Raw genomic sequence first — 16,219 nt, forward strand, 5'->3', positions numbered from 1 at the left:
TCTTTCTCTGAGAAATTAAGTCACATTACCCTGACAGGTTACTCCTTTTGCAGCTGCCAAAGTGGATTTATTGGCGCTTCCTGGATTTCTCTCCTCAAGCTCACAAACTGGAAATGACGAATTCTCTGGAAGCAGCAAGCTAATTCTTGACTTGAGTGCTTTATTTGGGGATAAATGCAAAGACTCAAAAGGAGTTGCTTAGGAGGGAGTAGTCACCAATTCTAACTCCAAAGCAAGAGTATATTTTACCATGTGCTTAACGTTATGTTTATGCTTAAATTTACCTTTGCTGATCTCTGTGGGACCACAAACAGGCTTGAAGGTATTTAGGCATTTTACCATACTGGTACCAGGCTGCTTTGCAGGAATGAGCATCAAGACAATATTTGAACAGGTAGAATGTCAGGGAGTTTTGAAGTATCTAGGATAGAAGCTATTTTACCAGCACATGTATCTCATGGCTATAGCACCCTCTGGAACGGCACCTGGATCTACTTATGATTCGCATGGAAGCTATCTACACATCTTTTCAAAGTAAATAATCTGCCTGGGTTGGATAATGGGGGTTAGGAGGATGACAAATTGGGTTAATAAAATGTCAGCGAGAGCCAGGTTTTAAGTCTGGAACGAGTCACAAGTGAAACAAGTTTAGTCGCCAGGGTTCACCCTTGATCTTGAATTGGTATTTGCCTACATCTCTGAATAACCACAAGTGAGCCAGTGTAATTCAGCATAACTGACAATCCAGCGTCGGCAACGTTGTTGGGGTGGAGGAGGGGGAAAGATATTCCTGTCTCTGTAGAGCCACGCCACGGGTAATGAGAAGCACTGTAGAAACAGTAACCACAGAGACGGCTTTAGACTTCCTAGGTCTCTGGGTTGAAAAGAAGCACCTCTAGCATGCCCAACATCTTGTGTTGCTACTGAAGCTGGCAACATGCCTCTCTTCTACTCCTTGGACTGGAGCAAGTCTTTTCATGGCACAGCCCTTAAGATGGTCTGGGTGGGGAACGTATGAAGCAGTTTAGTGAGCTCATCGGGATGAGCTGAATATTAGCAATATTTGAGGAGTCTGAAGGCTAGAAGGAACAGACATGCAGTCAATCAGGATTGAGGTACAAAAGTGAAGATGTACAGAGACTCGAGGAGGTGTGCTGCAAGTGGATTAGTAGAATTGCATATCAGAGTTCTGAAAATAACTGTGTGGGATTTTTTCTTCCATTTCCATAAACAATGATTCACTGCTAAGCAAAGTTTATGATGATTGGAACCACACTGGCAATGACAAAGAGAATTAAGTAGATGTAATGGACATATAATCTTTGAGTTCGTGAGATATTAAGTGTATGGTAATGCCAGCACAGTAAATAACTCAGTTATTAACATATTCTAAAATTAGAACAAGCAAAAACCAGCATTCACAAATACTGAGATGGTTCCTGGCAGAGCAGGGAAATTACTGAAAGGGTTTGAGTAAGTGCAATGAATGGGTGATTGCCAGGCTGGAAAGCAAACTTCCAGAAGCACCAAGGCTTTGTCCCAGAAACTGCCTTGCATTCCTTGATTAGGATCAGCTTCAAGAAAAGCCGTGGGTGCTGGCAGAGCCAGATGTGAACAGAACAAGTTGTATGTAATGCCAAGTCTTCCAGCTGCAGCGCTGACAGTAGGAATTGCCCTGCAAGTCTGTACTCCAGAAACGGCACAGGACGACCCAAATGGAGAAGCAGCAGGAAGTCTGATATGCAGGAATTCCAATATCTGAAACCAACTAACTGAAAAAAAAAAGCCTTGCGTTACTTTTAGCAGCTTATTGAGCAAGATAAGAGAATAACTAGATGACATAGTGTTTGCTTCCATGTTCTTCTCCACTCCAAAATAGAAAATTGGGATTTTTCTTTACTGTTGGAAAAGGGGAGAGAGAAGAATATCTTCACTAGAAATGTACCGTTCCAAAACCTGGGATCTTGCCACCCACTCTGAGCTTTCCCAACCCGAGCTGTGTGGCGCAGAATCCCTGTTCTGCTCCCCTAGCTGCATCTCAGCAGTTCCCTCCAGGTGTCAGCCTTGCACTTCGTATAAGATTTTCTTCCCTCAGCCACATCTGGGATGAAGTGCTGGGTTCAGTGGAGATTCCTTACAAAAGATCAGCAGAGATATCAAAAACATTAATGCATTCCCAAACTTCATTTCGGGAAAGATGCTGAAATATCCAGCCCAGCCAGGCCTCCTTCAAACCTGTAAAACTGAGGCCCCTGTGTCAGGGAGGGGCTCTAAATGGTCCCATTAACCTTCTGCAGTGTCTGCCAAGAGAACTATGAACATCTGCCAGCCCAGAAGCAGTTCAGTAGCCAGGACTTGCACTTACGTTTTCTTTTTTAGGATGTAATTGACTTGACTGTCCTTTCTTTGGCCTTAATTCCTAACTACTTCCCAAGGTACTAAAAGCTTCAGCTCTCCTCTGTGCTTGTATTCATAAATCAGAGCTACACTGAGATTTCCTCAATTGGATCTCATCACAGTAGAGCCACTAGAAGCTGGAATGAGGGCAAGCACATGCAGGTCCACCACATCATCTAACGCTCCTCCGATTTCAGGATTCAGATAGTTGGCAGAGCTGCTGTTTGGTTTAGGACGAGCACTGTGGGAAAGACAACAAATGGATAAACAGGCACGATCAGGCACACTTGTAGCTGTAGGATTGGGCAGAGCAGACAGCCTGGACGTTGGAAGGAAGATTTCCCCTTAGGATGTTGCTGGAGTTTATGATATTGCTCAGAATTGCTACAAATCTTTAGGCAGGTCAAATTTGGACTATCTTTTTAAAACTCCATGCAAGAGCAGTAATGCATGAAATTGTGAACACAGCAAAATCCCGCGACAGAGCTGGAAGGGAGTTATGACAAGGCTTGTGGTGTGGGTGGGGAAAGTTTGCAAAAATACAATGTTTGGTTCAGACTTTACTGTTGAAATTCAAGTTCCTGAGTAAAAACGAGACTCTCAGCAGAGCCGGGTGACAAGTAGGATTTGAAGCAACTCATCCGTGGGCTGAATTCAGGTGTTTCATTCTTGCAGTATAGGACACTGAAGAGCTACTGCAAGCAAGTTTTCAGTAACTGCTGAGATGAGAAGGCTTCAAATATCGGCTATTGATGGGTCCAAAGATCTGTATCCCACTGTCATAGGACAACATGATAATGCATGTAATTTCCACAAGGTCTTTCAAAGACTGAGTGTTTCAGGATTTCTATAGCTGTTAGGAGAAGGTCTGCCATGAAAGCATAATTCTGGGAGTCACAGGTTACCAGTTTTTCACTATGGACTTCCAGAATGACCTTGGGGAAACTGGCTTACCACAATAGCTCAGTTTTCCAAACGGTTGCCTACAACGTTAACTGGCCAGAGTTGGATGAATTGCTTTATTAATGTAAGGGCACTAAAAAGACATGAACAAATTCAGAAAGAGAAAGATAGACTTCTATCACCTCTGGCAGTTTCAACTGCACAAAAAGTCCATTTGGTCACATCTGGTTGATCAGTAGCTCTCACTACTCTCATCAAGAATAACTTTCTGTTCTATGAGCATTAGCTCTCCCCTTTCCACTGCCGTCAACTATTTCTCATGTAAAGGTCCTGCTCCTCTTTCAAAATTACCTGTATTAAGGCAAATTATGTGTTCTCTTCCTTTCCTAGCTGAAAGTCATTTACATGAAGAATCACAGAACTGAGATGATAGATACTGGGGGAGGGAATGCAGAAACGTAGCTAAGACTGGAAATTTGGGTGGGCCTCAATTTATGGTGGACAGCCAAAGAACAAATGTCTGATGTCATGGTAAATCATTTATATTGCAAATGATTTAAAATAATGAAAACCCATATGCATTAAATTTTGCCCTGTACATCCATTTGACATATTTTAAGTAGACAAAAGATAGATTTTACATAAATCTTCGGTAAATGTGCTTTGAAAAAATATCACCAGGCAGTAAAACCTAACCATTTTGAAAACCATCTTCGTCTTACACTTGAGCTCCAGCTTCAGTGAGCAGTGTTCAAAACCAGCAAAAAACTACCTCAAACTGCCTGCCCACCCACTCCTTAAAGAAAAAGCAAGAAACAAAGTAGGAAAACCCAACAGCATATATCCTGCTAAAGTTGTCCTTCACACTATTCCAGTTCTTACAAGAACAGCTGCCACATCCTACCCAAGCCACCTGTAGCTTTGCCTTTGAAGGAGTCGATGTCCAGACTCCAGTGTAAATACTAATATTACTATTTGATATTTAGGATGCATCGGACACAAACACTTGCAACATTACAGGGTCAAAGCTAGTGCTCTAGCACTGTTCTAATCTGTGGGCTTTGTCCTTTGGTTTATGGCAACCTGTGCAGACAGAAGTTCACGCACCTCTGTGCTAGGAGCCACTACACAATCTAGCAAAACGTCTCTGAATCCCAGCTCCAGCACCTTATAGGAGGCAACAAATCCCCTTAGAAGATGCCTGGCACATCTTCACCAGGAACTGAGTTCTGGGAACTAACTAGATACCTCTGAGAATCCCAGGCAGAAGTTCTTCCCAGGCTCTGCTGTGGATGGTCCAGAAAGGCAAGGAAGGCGACTTGCAGATAGTTTGATGTGACTCTGCCAAACAAAACAGAATGAAGTTAATTTTGCATTCTCTGTGAACGAGATGCAAACATTCAACAGTTCCCACAGGTATCAATCAAACAAGAGGGTGGGGATGTCCCACACTACACGCCGTTGTGGTCTGAACCCTGGTTCACAGCTCAGAAACAAAGGCACTAGTCAGCACCCAATTACCAGCAACACCTGCAGAGGCCAAAAGGGACTTTAGGTCACTCATGATGGGTTTCCAGCTTCACCACAACACTTTCCATCCTCAACAGAGCTCCTGCCCCAGCTGATCCCTTTGTATGTTGGGGCTGGGTTTGTTGAGCAGCAGGCAGGACACTACCTCACCTGGGTGGCTGACCCCAGTTGTTTCAAAGACACCATCTAATTGGCCAAGTTAATTGCCTATTCTGATTGTTTCTTGTCCCTCTAACACTCAGCATCTGTCTGGTGGTAAAACAAATAGCAGCAGTGAGCCTTTGCAGTGTACCAGTTAGGGAAATATAGTCAAAGATTTATTCAGAACACCTACTAGGACTGAAAGGACTCAGACTGATGTGCTCTGAGCCCTTCCAGGTCCTCACAAGAGCCCAGCATGTAAAACATCTGACTTCACTTGTGCATGCGGAAAGATAAACAAAACCATTCTAATCAGTTTTGGAAGAGTAAAGTAAATAAAAACCTGAACCAAAAGGAACAGGGAAACTCTGCCCCTTTAAGAAACAGGATTAAACCATCCCAGGTGGATTAAAAATGAGGTAATTGAAATTGTGGCTTTATAGGATCATGGGAAAAGGGCCTGAAATATTTTAGGTGTTACAATGATGGTTTAAATGCTGTTTTAACTGAGAGGATTAGGAGGAGTGTCGCTGTGTGAACTACACACTAAGTGATCTTTCCAAGTACTTTACATGGGTGGAAGCTTTTTATTTTGTTTGAAGGAAGCTCTTCTGTAGTAGCTGTTTGTAGGCTGCTAGGTGTTAGTGAATCTTTATGTTGATAACTTGCTTGAGTATGGGAAGCTCTATCTGTGATTGGTTTTTATGGGGAGAAGAGGAAGTACTGACTGCAAACTTCCCTATGTTTGTAGTGAAAGCTCTTCAAAGAAAATGGGGGAAAAGTAAGCATTGTAAAAATGCTACTTTTATTGTGTGTGAATGGATTTTGGTTGGTTTTTTTTATTATAGCTGGGAAAAAAAGAAATAATGCTGATCTTGTTCCCTCCAGGGAAGAGTGCCTCCTTTTCTATGATAATGGCATCTATTTAAGTGGAGGCACAAATGGCTTGAAATTACTAAGAGAAAGAAATAAACTGAAGGGTGTCTTTACTCCCTCAGGCAACTGGTTTCAAGAAGGGCTTTATTTGATACATGTGGTAGAGAAGATTTGGCTTAGGTGTGAAAGAGTAGAGTAAGACAGATGGAAAGGACACAAACTACTTAAGGGCACAGTAACAGCAGGTGGTTTTTGTTGTCTTGCTAAATGTATTTAGAATGAGAACAAACATAGAGATCTAATGTTTCTGTGTTTCTCTGACTTTTCTGCAGAGAAATGTTTCACGTCTAAAGAGGGGAAATTCTGATCATCCTCCTCATGCTCAAAATAAAGCAGGAGAAATTTGATGTGGGGGGCCGGGGAAAGACTTCCACTGAGTAACAGTGAGCGAAAGGATCCTGACTACATTAACGTGCCATTGTTCATTAAATCTTCCTGATTTTACTGCTCTAACCATGATCGGAAACAGGCCTGAGCACTCTATGTGCGTGAATACCCACTGTCGTGCAGGGTTTTTTATCACACAGTTATTTTAGATGCCTGTAGATGTTGTTTTTCATCCCGAGCGCTTCTGGAAGGGTGAACAGCTGATCGTTACACTGAGTTTGCATGTACCCATGAGCACACTTAACCTAGAGCAGCAAACAGTTATTGTATTGCAGTTTGTTTTGTGCCTGCGGGCTCCCTTAAGTCAATACACATGATGGCTAGTACCACAGTATCGCATTTGTCGGCACCCATGGGCACTCCAAACTGCCAGTGGGAGGGAACTGGTGAATTAAGTAGCCATATGCCCACTGGTGTACTTACTTCAAGAGCAATACTAGTGTTAATTGCTTAGCTTAAATCTAGCCATAATGCAAAGTAACAGAAGGAAGGCACAGCAAGAATCCCAGATCTTACAGAAAATGAACAGTAACGTTTGTTTAGTTCTAAGCTTGTTTGCTGCCAAAGCTAAGGAGCGAGCTCGTGGGGAAGAAGTCTCTGTTGTGAATAACTGCCCTTCTTTCCCAGTCTCTTTTACAGCCAGTAAGCAGCATCATTGCGCTCTCCAAGCTTTTACCTGCATGAATTCTAGTTCAGGGTTGATGCTTGTGCCGCTCATTAGTGAAATAACCACCAGAGGCTTTGTGAGATAGAGGTCACTCTGGTCGAGTGCCACGACACCCTCTTCAAATAGCGTGATTGCTAAACTAAAGCTTTGACTTGAAACAGTGCAGCAAGTAATGTTGACATGCTGCAATTACCACTCGGTCCCCACAGCGTGTTCAAACAACGCTGACTGCCTCACTGCTGACTTGGCAACACCAGAACTGGGTTTGGGTGCGTGTTGTGGATGACTAGGAAATGGAGGAATTCCAGGGGAACGCCTACACAGAGCATTAGCTTATCTTGTTACCCTGTGTCTAGTCAGATCCTCTCAGAAATTAAATGATAAGGCTGAGACTAAAGTTATATGGGCACGGATGGGCTGGGTTTCAGTGGTGCTGGGAGCCAATTTTTGCAACTGAATAAATCTTAAGTGGGAGTCTCAGCCTTTCCTAGCAGTAGGGTCATCTTTTCTTACTAACAAGACTTATTTTTACTACTTCTTACAAGAGCAGTGCAAGGATAGGAATGGTTGGACTCAATGATCCAGTGGGTCTCTTCCAACCTGGTGATTCTATGATTCGATGACGGTGAAGCTGAATGGGCACTGGGAACACGGTGCATGCGTGGACTGGATGAGTGTCACAGGGGAACAGATGAGGAGAAAGGAGGGGGAAGAAGGCAGAATTATTTTCCCTGTAAAAGCATGGTCCAGTCCACTCTAAATTAAGTCGCAGAGGTGAGCTGGTTAGAGCTTTGCAGTGCACTTTTCTCTGTGACAACAAACCTATGTGGCTTTCAGTTCATATATACCTTGTAATGAGACCTGATCGTGTTACAGATGTCTGGTGTGGCTTGCAACTAATGTGACTGTGATTGATGGACCAGATAAGCCTATTATTAAAGTATCAGGCTAAAATAACATGGAGATGTGGAATGGCAATTATCCAGATAGAAAATTATTGATTAAAACTGTAGAACAGCTACTAATTTACAGCTTTATAGTATTATCACTGCAAAATTAAAAAATGGAGTGTTTATCTAGTGGGCTATGCTACTGAAAGCAAATTATTAACCTTACAAAAGGAAGCAGACCAGATGGAAAACACCACGTTCCTGCCAACATTGTTTTTCTTCTCGGCGTGGCTCTTTTGCACGCAGACTTGTGTCAGGTACCTGAGCAGAGAAGGCTTGGCACGATAGCCTAACCTAGCTAGCCATCCTTCCCATGGCTGCAGTTCAGGAAAACATACATAGATGGGCTCTTCTGCATATATATTTTTTTGGAGAGCGGCAGCAAGAATGTGAGTGTCCCTTAGCCATAATGGCTTTGAAGTTCAAAAGTTTAAAACACTGTATAATGAGAATTAATAATGAATTTTTTCCACTAAGAAAGGGTAGATTTGGTCTAGGGAAGACTAAGCCATGCAAATACTAACTAGGTGTTAAAGGACAGGACTAGAACTACCAGCTTTTTTTCTACCTTCTAGCAATCCTACACAATTGTTTTATAAAAGGTCCAAGCAGGGTAGCGAATGGTGGAGAGGGGCCCCAAAACCCCAAACATCAGAAAAAATTAGTGAAGCCATGGGTGGTGTGACAAACCAGTAACCTGGGCCGGGGGAACGTGTCAGACTAAGACACTCAATATGATATCCAGGATGCCATGAAGCTGCCTGCGTTAGTCAGCCTCGTTAACCTAGTTATTCCCAAACTCCTCAGGGAATGCCTGCAGGAGATATGCAGACAGAAGCATGTGGGATCAACCTTTCCTAACAAGCACAGAATGATGCTATTCAAGTGGCAACATGCCTCAGCCTGTATCACTCATTCACGTCTCTTGGCAAGAGCGTTTTCCTCCTGCACTAGTGTTACAGATAACCTGAAGCAGGGATACTTCAGGCTGATGCTTCGATACCGCAGTGATTGCCATACCTGGCATTGCTCACGTTATCTTCTATGAAAAGGGCAACTTGAAGTGCATATGGTGCCTCCTGCTGTCCCACCATGAGAGCTTTTGGCACACCTAACACCACCTGCAGCAGGATTTTCCCTGGTGGAGATCCCTCATCTGTTCAGCACAGACCATACTGAACACAAGATGTAACAGTGTCTGGAAAAAACACTGAAAAAATACCCACGCTCTCAGAGAGGACATTCTGCCTAACTTTCAAAAAACACAACTACTTAGGTGAACTTTACCTTAGCTTAAATAAAAAATATTTCACTTTTTGTAATAGCAACTGCTTCTCGTATCACAAGGACTAATTTTAATGCTATTATGAACCTCACAGCAGCCAAATCTCTGCTAATTTGGAGCTTTGGCGCCAGCTCTCTGCCTGATCCTGCATTTGAAGTAGGGAAAGACCACAGAGGCGATTAGAGAAGACACATCTGTTCACCACAGACCATACTGAACGTAACAGTGTCTGGAAGAACACCGAAGGAAACCGTGCTCTCAGAGGGACATTCTAACTTTCAAAAAACACAATTACTTAGATGAAACTTAGTTCCACTTCAGATTAAATAAAAATTGTTCCATTTTTTTGTAATAGTAACTACTTCCTGTCTCACGAGGACTAATTTTAATGTTATTATAAACTTGACAACAGCCAAATCTCTGCTAATTTAAAGCTTTAGAGCCACCTCCCTGACTAACCTTGTGTTTGAGATGGGGAGAGACTGCAAACAGGCTATTAGAGAAGAAGACATCTCTTCAGCATGAACCATAGTGTTTCAATACAGGATGGGGGATGATGTGGTTGAGAGCTGCCCTGAGGAGAAGGACTTGGGGTGCTGGGCGAGGAGAAGCTCAACAGGAGCCAGTAACGTGCGCTCACAGCCCAGAAACCAACCGTGTCCTGGGCTGCATCCAAAGCAGCGTGGGCAGCAGGGCCAGGGAGGGGATTGTGCCCCTCTGTTCCTCTCTGGAGAGACCTCACCTGGAGTGTTGTGTCCGGTTCTGGAATCCTCTGCATAAGGAGGAGATGGAGCTGTTGGAGCGGGTCCAGAGGAGGCTACAAGGATGATCCGAGGGCTGGAGAACCTTCCATGAGAGGACAGGCTGAGAGAGTTGGGGCTGTTCAGCCTGGAGAAGAGAAGGCTCCAAGGAGACCTTAGAGTGACCTTCCAGTACCTGAAGGGGCTACAAGGAAGCTGGGGAGGGACTGTTCACAAAGGCTTGTGGTGGTAGGACTGGGGGCAACGGGGATAAACTGGAGAGGGGCAGATTTAGACTGGACATAAGGAGGAATTTCTTCCCTATGACAGTGGAAGGGGCCCTGGAGTAGGTTGCCTCTGGAAGTGGTGGCTGCCCCATCCCTGGAGGGGTTCCAGGCCAGGTTGGATGGGGCTTGGAGTCCCTGATCCGGTGGGAGGTGTCCCTGCCCAGGGCAGGGGTGGGACTGGATGGGCTTTAAGGTCCCTTCCAACCCAAACTATTTTATGATTCCATGTAACAGCGTCTGAGGAGGCAGTTCGCGAAAGAAACCAGCCCTGTTCCCAGCGGCTCACGCTGCCGATCTCCCACGGAACACAACTCCTTAGGTGCAGGCTCAGCCCCACGCACCCCGCCCCTCGCCCCTCACTCCCGCCCTCCCTGCTCTGGCCCCGCCCCGCCTGCTCCCGCGCTCCCCTCGCGCACGCGCGGCCCGGGCGGTACCACGGCGCCGCCGCGGGGGGGAGCGGGACGAGGAGTGGGGGCCCCCGCCTGCTGCCGCCCCCGCCCACCCGGCCCAGCCTGGCTCAGCGTTGGATTTGGGGGGGGGAGGGACGCGCAGGTGAGAGGGAAGTGCGGCGGGACGCGCTGCCCTCACTAGAACCCCCCCCGACAGTGAGAATGGTTCGGCCCGCCCGGCGCGGCCTCTGAGGGGGTCGCGGCCGCCATTTTGTGCGGCGGCGGCGGAGCGCGGCGGCGGCGCTGAGGGGCTCGGGGGTTTCCGGGGCCGCTGAAGGGGTCGCGGCGGCGCCGAGGGGGATTCCGGTGGCTCCGAGGGGCTCGCGGAGGCGGCGAGGGGCTCGCGGAGGCGCCGCTTCCTCCCCTGGCCGGTGAGCGGGCCGCGCTCGGGCCGGGGGCGGCAGGCCTAGGGGGCGGTGGGGCGAACCATTCCCACCGGGGGAGGGGGGACGGAGCGGGTGTCACGGAGCAGAGAGGGAGCGGTCAGTGACCCCCGCTTGGCCTCCCCCCCGGCAGGACCCGCCGAGATGTCGGAGTACATCCGCGTGACGGAGGATGAGAACGATGAGCCCATCGAGATCCCGTCGGAGGACGACGGCACCGTGCTGCTCTCCACCGTCACGGCGCAGTTCCCCGGGGCCTGCGGGCTGCGCTACAGGAACCCCGTGTCCCAGTGCATGCGGGGCGTGCGGCTCGTGGAGGGCATCCTGCACGCGCCCGAGGCCGGCTGGGGAAACCTCGTCTACGTGGTCAACTACCCCAAAGGTGCGGGGCTGTTCCTGCCCTACGAGCTCGGCTTTTTGGTCAGGAGGTGCCTGTGGGTAACCGCTGATCTGATACGAGAAGTAGATGTGTATTTATACCTGTGTGTATGTCATAGAATCATAGAATCACTAGGTTGAGAAAGAGCTTTGAGGTCATTGAGTCCAACCATACCCGTCTGCTACTGAACCATATCCCTTAGCGCCTCATGCAACCATCTTTTCCCTGGAGGTGTCTTTAAAAGACAGGTAGATGAAGTGTCTAGGGGTATTATTTAGTAGTGGATGGGTACGGTTGGGCATGATGATCTCAATGGTCTTTTCCAGTCTAGTGATTTGATGATTCTGTGATTTTAAACCCCTCCAGGGATGGTGACTCCACCACCTCATTGGGCAGCTCTTCTATTGCCTGAGAACCTTTTCGGTGAAGAAATTTTTCCAAATGTCCAATATAAACCTCTGGCACAACTTGAGGCCAGTTCCTCTCTTCCTATCACGTGTCACTTGGCAGAAGAGACCAGCACCCACCTCGCTATGACCTCCTTTCAGGCGGTTGTAGACAGTGATAAGGTCTCCCCTCAGTCTCCTTTTCTCCAGGCTAAACAACCCCAGTTCCCTGAACTGCTCCTTCATTTAGGAAAAGAGGAGCCTGACCACCCACAACCCCCCCCAAAAAAGGGAAGGAAGTAAATTGCTGACAGAATATTGTTAAGAATTCCTGTCTTCTCCACATTCTTATGTTATTAGATAGTACTTCAGCAAACTAATGCACAACTAACTCAGTCATACTGCATTTTGGAGAAGGATTCAAGGACAGACTGTTGTTTCTCCTCTCCCTTTACGTGTAGGCAGTCAGATACATGTACTGTAACGAGCTCCCAGCAGCTGGCGTGTCTGTTGCTGTCTGTACTTTTTCTCTTTGTAGTACGTGATTTTATGCTGTGCGGTTTACAGTGGAAGGAGTTTCCAGAGGGGAGGATGACTTCTAACATACTTCTTTATTCTCAGACAATAAGAGAAAAATGGATGAAACGGATGCATCATCAGCTGTGAAAGTGAAACGAGCAGTACAGAAGACTTCGGATTTAATAGTCCTGGGTCTTCCCTGGAAGACCACTGAACAAGACTTGAAGGAATATTTCAGTACGTTTGGAGAAGTTCTGATGGTGCAGGTAAAATCCTTTCGCAGCTGTAGTAAAGAGGGGCATTAGGTAGAAATTGGTCTTGTGACAAAGCCAGCAGTCAGCTGTATAAACTCCAAGATCTGAAGCCGTGTCTCTTCCTAGGCTGCATTTCATTCCATGAGCTTTGTAGCTGCAGGCTTGTGTAGGTACAGACGGAACAGAAATATTTGGGAGTGGTAATTCATGCAGAATACAATGTACAATGTTTGTAAGAGCTTTCTCATTGATATTGCCATTACTGGTTGCTGTAGCTGAGTATGTGTGTGTTAAGGAATTGGAGGTTACTGTGGCAGGAGCGTTCATTGGACTGACAAACTCTCAAAACAGAACTTCACAAAATAGTTCTATCCCAGTTTGGTTACGCTTGGCCTCAAGGCAGGCGAATGATTTTAATCTGTAGGTGTCACAGGCCCCTGCTTTGACTATGTAATATTAGGCTAATTTGCATGTACAGTGAGATAATAAACACTTGTCAAAAGTCTAATTTTTTTTTCTTGTTTTAGGTGAAGAAGGATATCAAAACTGGCCACTCAAAAGGTTTTGGTTTTGTTCGGTTTACGGATTATGAAACCCAGGTGAAAGTCATGTCTCAGCGGCACATGATAGACGGACGATGGTGTGACTGTAAACTTCCTAATTCTAAGGTACTTCTGTATTTATTACTGGTTTTACTTTCGCCAGATGCATGAAGTGCGCTTCTTCAGCAGCTGCGTTAGGGGAGCAGTTGAACAGAGTGATGATCCACTCCTGGACGTGGCTTTTCGGTCTGTGGGACAAGTGAGAGCAAGGAGGGAAAAACGGGGAGGAGGTGGGTGAGCAGGAAGTGTTGGGAAGATGGGTATGTTGGGGAGTTCAATACAGCTGGAAATCTGAAAATTCTGTGGTTTAATGTCCAGCAGTACCTGCTTGACTTGTCTGCTGCGTGAATGAATGGAGAATAAAGCAGACAGAATTAATATCCTAGGGAAGATCAGAATGAGCTCAATTCTCAAGGACAGTTGTGATTTTTGTCTTTTATGTTTCTCTCTCCGATTCTCTCCAGCAAAGTCCCGATGAACCTTTGCGTAGCAGAAAAGTGTTTGTTGGGCGCTGCACTGAGGACATGACAGCAGATGAGCTCCGACAGTTCTTTGCCCAGTATGGAGAAGTGGTAGATGTCTTCATTCCTAAACCCTTCCGAGCTTTTGCTTTTGTTACATTTGCAGATGATCAGGTAAGTCTTAAAATACCTCAACTCCATATTTTAGAAAGCGTGTGTTTCAGTAGCTTAATAAATTATTTCTGGAACTACACATGGAATGCTTAGTTGTTCACTGGCCTGAGAATCCCAGTGACATTGGCTCGACTTGATTAACTGAGTTGTCTGAGGTCACACTTCCCGGAAGCTCTTGTACACACGGGTTTAGTGCTGTGGTTAGTGTAGTGAACGCAAAGGGAAAAACGCTTCAAACTGAATTCAGAATATGCATATGCTTCCTTTGCAGGTTAAATATCTGCTCAGAATCATGCAGGAATTGTTTGTCTTGTACTACTAAAATTCAAGTTATGTCAGACTTCTTTATTTAATCCATCCCTTATTTCTTATAGGTTGCCCAGTCTCTTTGTGGAGAGGACTTGATCATTAAAGGAATCAGCGTACATATATCCAATGCTGAACCTAAGCACAATAGCAATAGGCAGTTAGAGAGAGGTGGAAGATTTGGTGGTAATCCGGGAGGCTTTGGGAACCAGGGGGGGTTTGGCAACAGCAGAGGAGGCGGGGGAGGACTGGGGAACAACCAGGGCAGTAACATGGGAGGGGGCATGAACTTCGGAGCCTTTAGCATCAACCCTGCCATGATGGCAGCGGCGCAGGCAGCGCTGCAGAGCAGCTGGGGGATGATGGGCATGCTGGCCAGTCAGCAGAACCAGTCAGGGCCCTCGGGGAACAACCAGCCGCAGGGCAACATGCAGCGGGAGCAGAACCAGGGCTTTAGCTCAGGAAACAACTCCTACGGGGGCTCCAACTCGGGGGCAGCGATAAGCTGGGGTTCGGCCTCCAACGCTGGCTCCAGCAGTGGGTTTAACGGAGGCTTTGGTTCAAGCATGGATTCCAAGTCATCAGGCTGGGGAATGTAGACGCAGTGGGCTCTGATACTGACTCTGTGGTGGGAGATCAGATTTTTCTAACTCCTGGTAAGTATCTGTAAATTACCTATATACTAAAGTTTTCCAGATCGGTTTGTTCGGTGTGCAGTATATGCAGCAGTATTTTTGACATTTCCTGTTTTTTAAAAAAAGAAAAAAATGAAAAAGAGAAGAAAGGTAAAAGGAATTTTCTAGGTTTTGTTACATATCTTGTTGGGATACGGAATGTTTGGAAGCGGACTGCTGTTTGCCCAATAGGTAAACTAACACTACAGTCAGTAGGGTTTCTTCTGTAATACTTTATCCTTTGTTTCCTACCTACCTGAATTCTTTGCATGTTCAAAATGGAAACCATTGGTCAGAAACAGCATTCTCTCCCTCTTGTTTTTAATTTGGTCCCACCATAAGACTCTCCAAGCGCCCCAGTTGGAGAACACAGTGTCGTTTTTGTTCTGTTTGTGTTTTTTTTTAACACTGTCTCCCCTCCATACTAAAGTACGATACGAAGGCTTCATTTAATCTCCGCAGTTCATCTCATTTCAAATGTGTATGGAAGAAGCACTTCATTGAAAGCAGTGCTGTAAATATTCTGCCTTAGGAATACTTCTGTCTACATGCTTTCTCATCCAAGAATACTTCATCACACTGCATACGCTGCGTCTTAGACGGTGGGTGTTCCATTTTTATCCGCTACTCTTTATTTCATGGAGTCGTATCAACGCTGTGAACGCAAGGCTGTGAGATGGAACCAGAAGGCTGTTTGAACTTTTGAAACCTTGTGTGGGATTGCTGGTGGTGCCGAGGCATGAGAGGGCTGGTATGTGCGAGAAAAAGGAGCGAGCGCATGCAGAGACCTGGTGGTGCATTATGGGATTTTATTTTACTTGGCGAGATGTCTCTCAATCCTGTGGCTTTGGTGAGAGAGTGTGCGGAGAGCAATGATAGCAAATAAAGTACGAGTGTTTATTGCATTCGAAGGACATCCACATGTGGAAAGACTTAAAGTGGGTTTTATACCTAGTTACCAAGTAGTTGAATGTGCTATGTGAAATGAATATTTGTATTTTTTTTCCCTTCTGTCAACTGCTGTGAATGCTGTATGGTGTGTGTTCTTTTCTGTTTATGATCTGTAAGTGTGGCAATGTGAATCGAAGATGGTGGGGGTTGTGATGAGAACATTGAGCTTGTGGCGTGCTTTGCAGAGATCACCGGCGAGCTCAGTGTGCCTCCTCAGGGTGGAAGTTCACTGTCTGTAAGATATCCATAAGAATGCTGTTTGCTGCAGTTTCGTGTTTGGATGCTTTTTATAAGATTTGTCACTGTAGGAAATTCTTAAATAAAACTGATTTAAGTAATATGTGTCTTTGTTTTGCAGCCCTGAATGCAAAGAATTCATAGCAGTTTGTTAATTTTACCCTTTTGAGATGAACTCTAAAGCTTTTTTACAGTAATTCGGTTTGTTGCAGATAAGCGCA

At 45.7% G+C, this 16,219-nt stretch overlaps 1 protein-coding gene across 1 annotated transcript; it reads left to right on the forward strand.

Moving 5' to 3' along the window:
- The first annotated feature begins 10,883 nt into the window (after positions 1-10,883).
- On the forward strand, positions 10,884-16,099 carry TARDBP (TAR DNA binding protein). Its single transcript, XM_069874501.1, has 6 exons — positions 10,884-11,043; positions 11,189-11,437; positions 12,442-12,605; positions 13,121-13,261; positions 13,660-13,830; positions 14,205-16,099. Exons 2-6 carry the CDS (start codon positions 11,200-11,202, stop codon positions 14,733-14,735), a joined length of 1,245 nt encoding a protein of 414 aa, XP_069730602.1. The 5' UTR covers positions 10,884-11,043; positions 11,189-11,199; the 3' UTR covers positions 14,736-16,099.
- Positions 16,100-16,219: the final 120 nt, after the last annotated feature.

Source organism: Phaenicophaeus curvirostris, chromosome 22 (genome assembly GCF_032191515.1).
Source record: "Phaenicophaeus curvirostris isolate KB17595 chromosome 22, BPBGC_Pcur_1.0, whole genome shotgun sequence".
Lineage (NCBI taxonomy): Eukaryota > Metazoa > Chordata > Aves > Cuculiformes > Cuculidae > Phaenicophaeus > Phaenicophaeus curvirostris.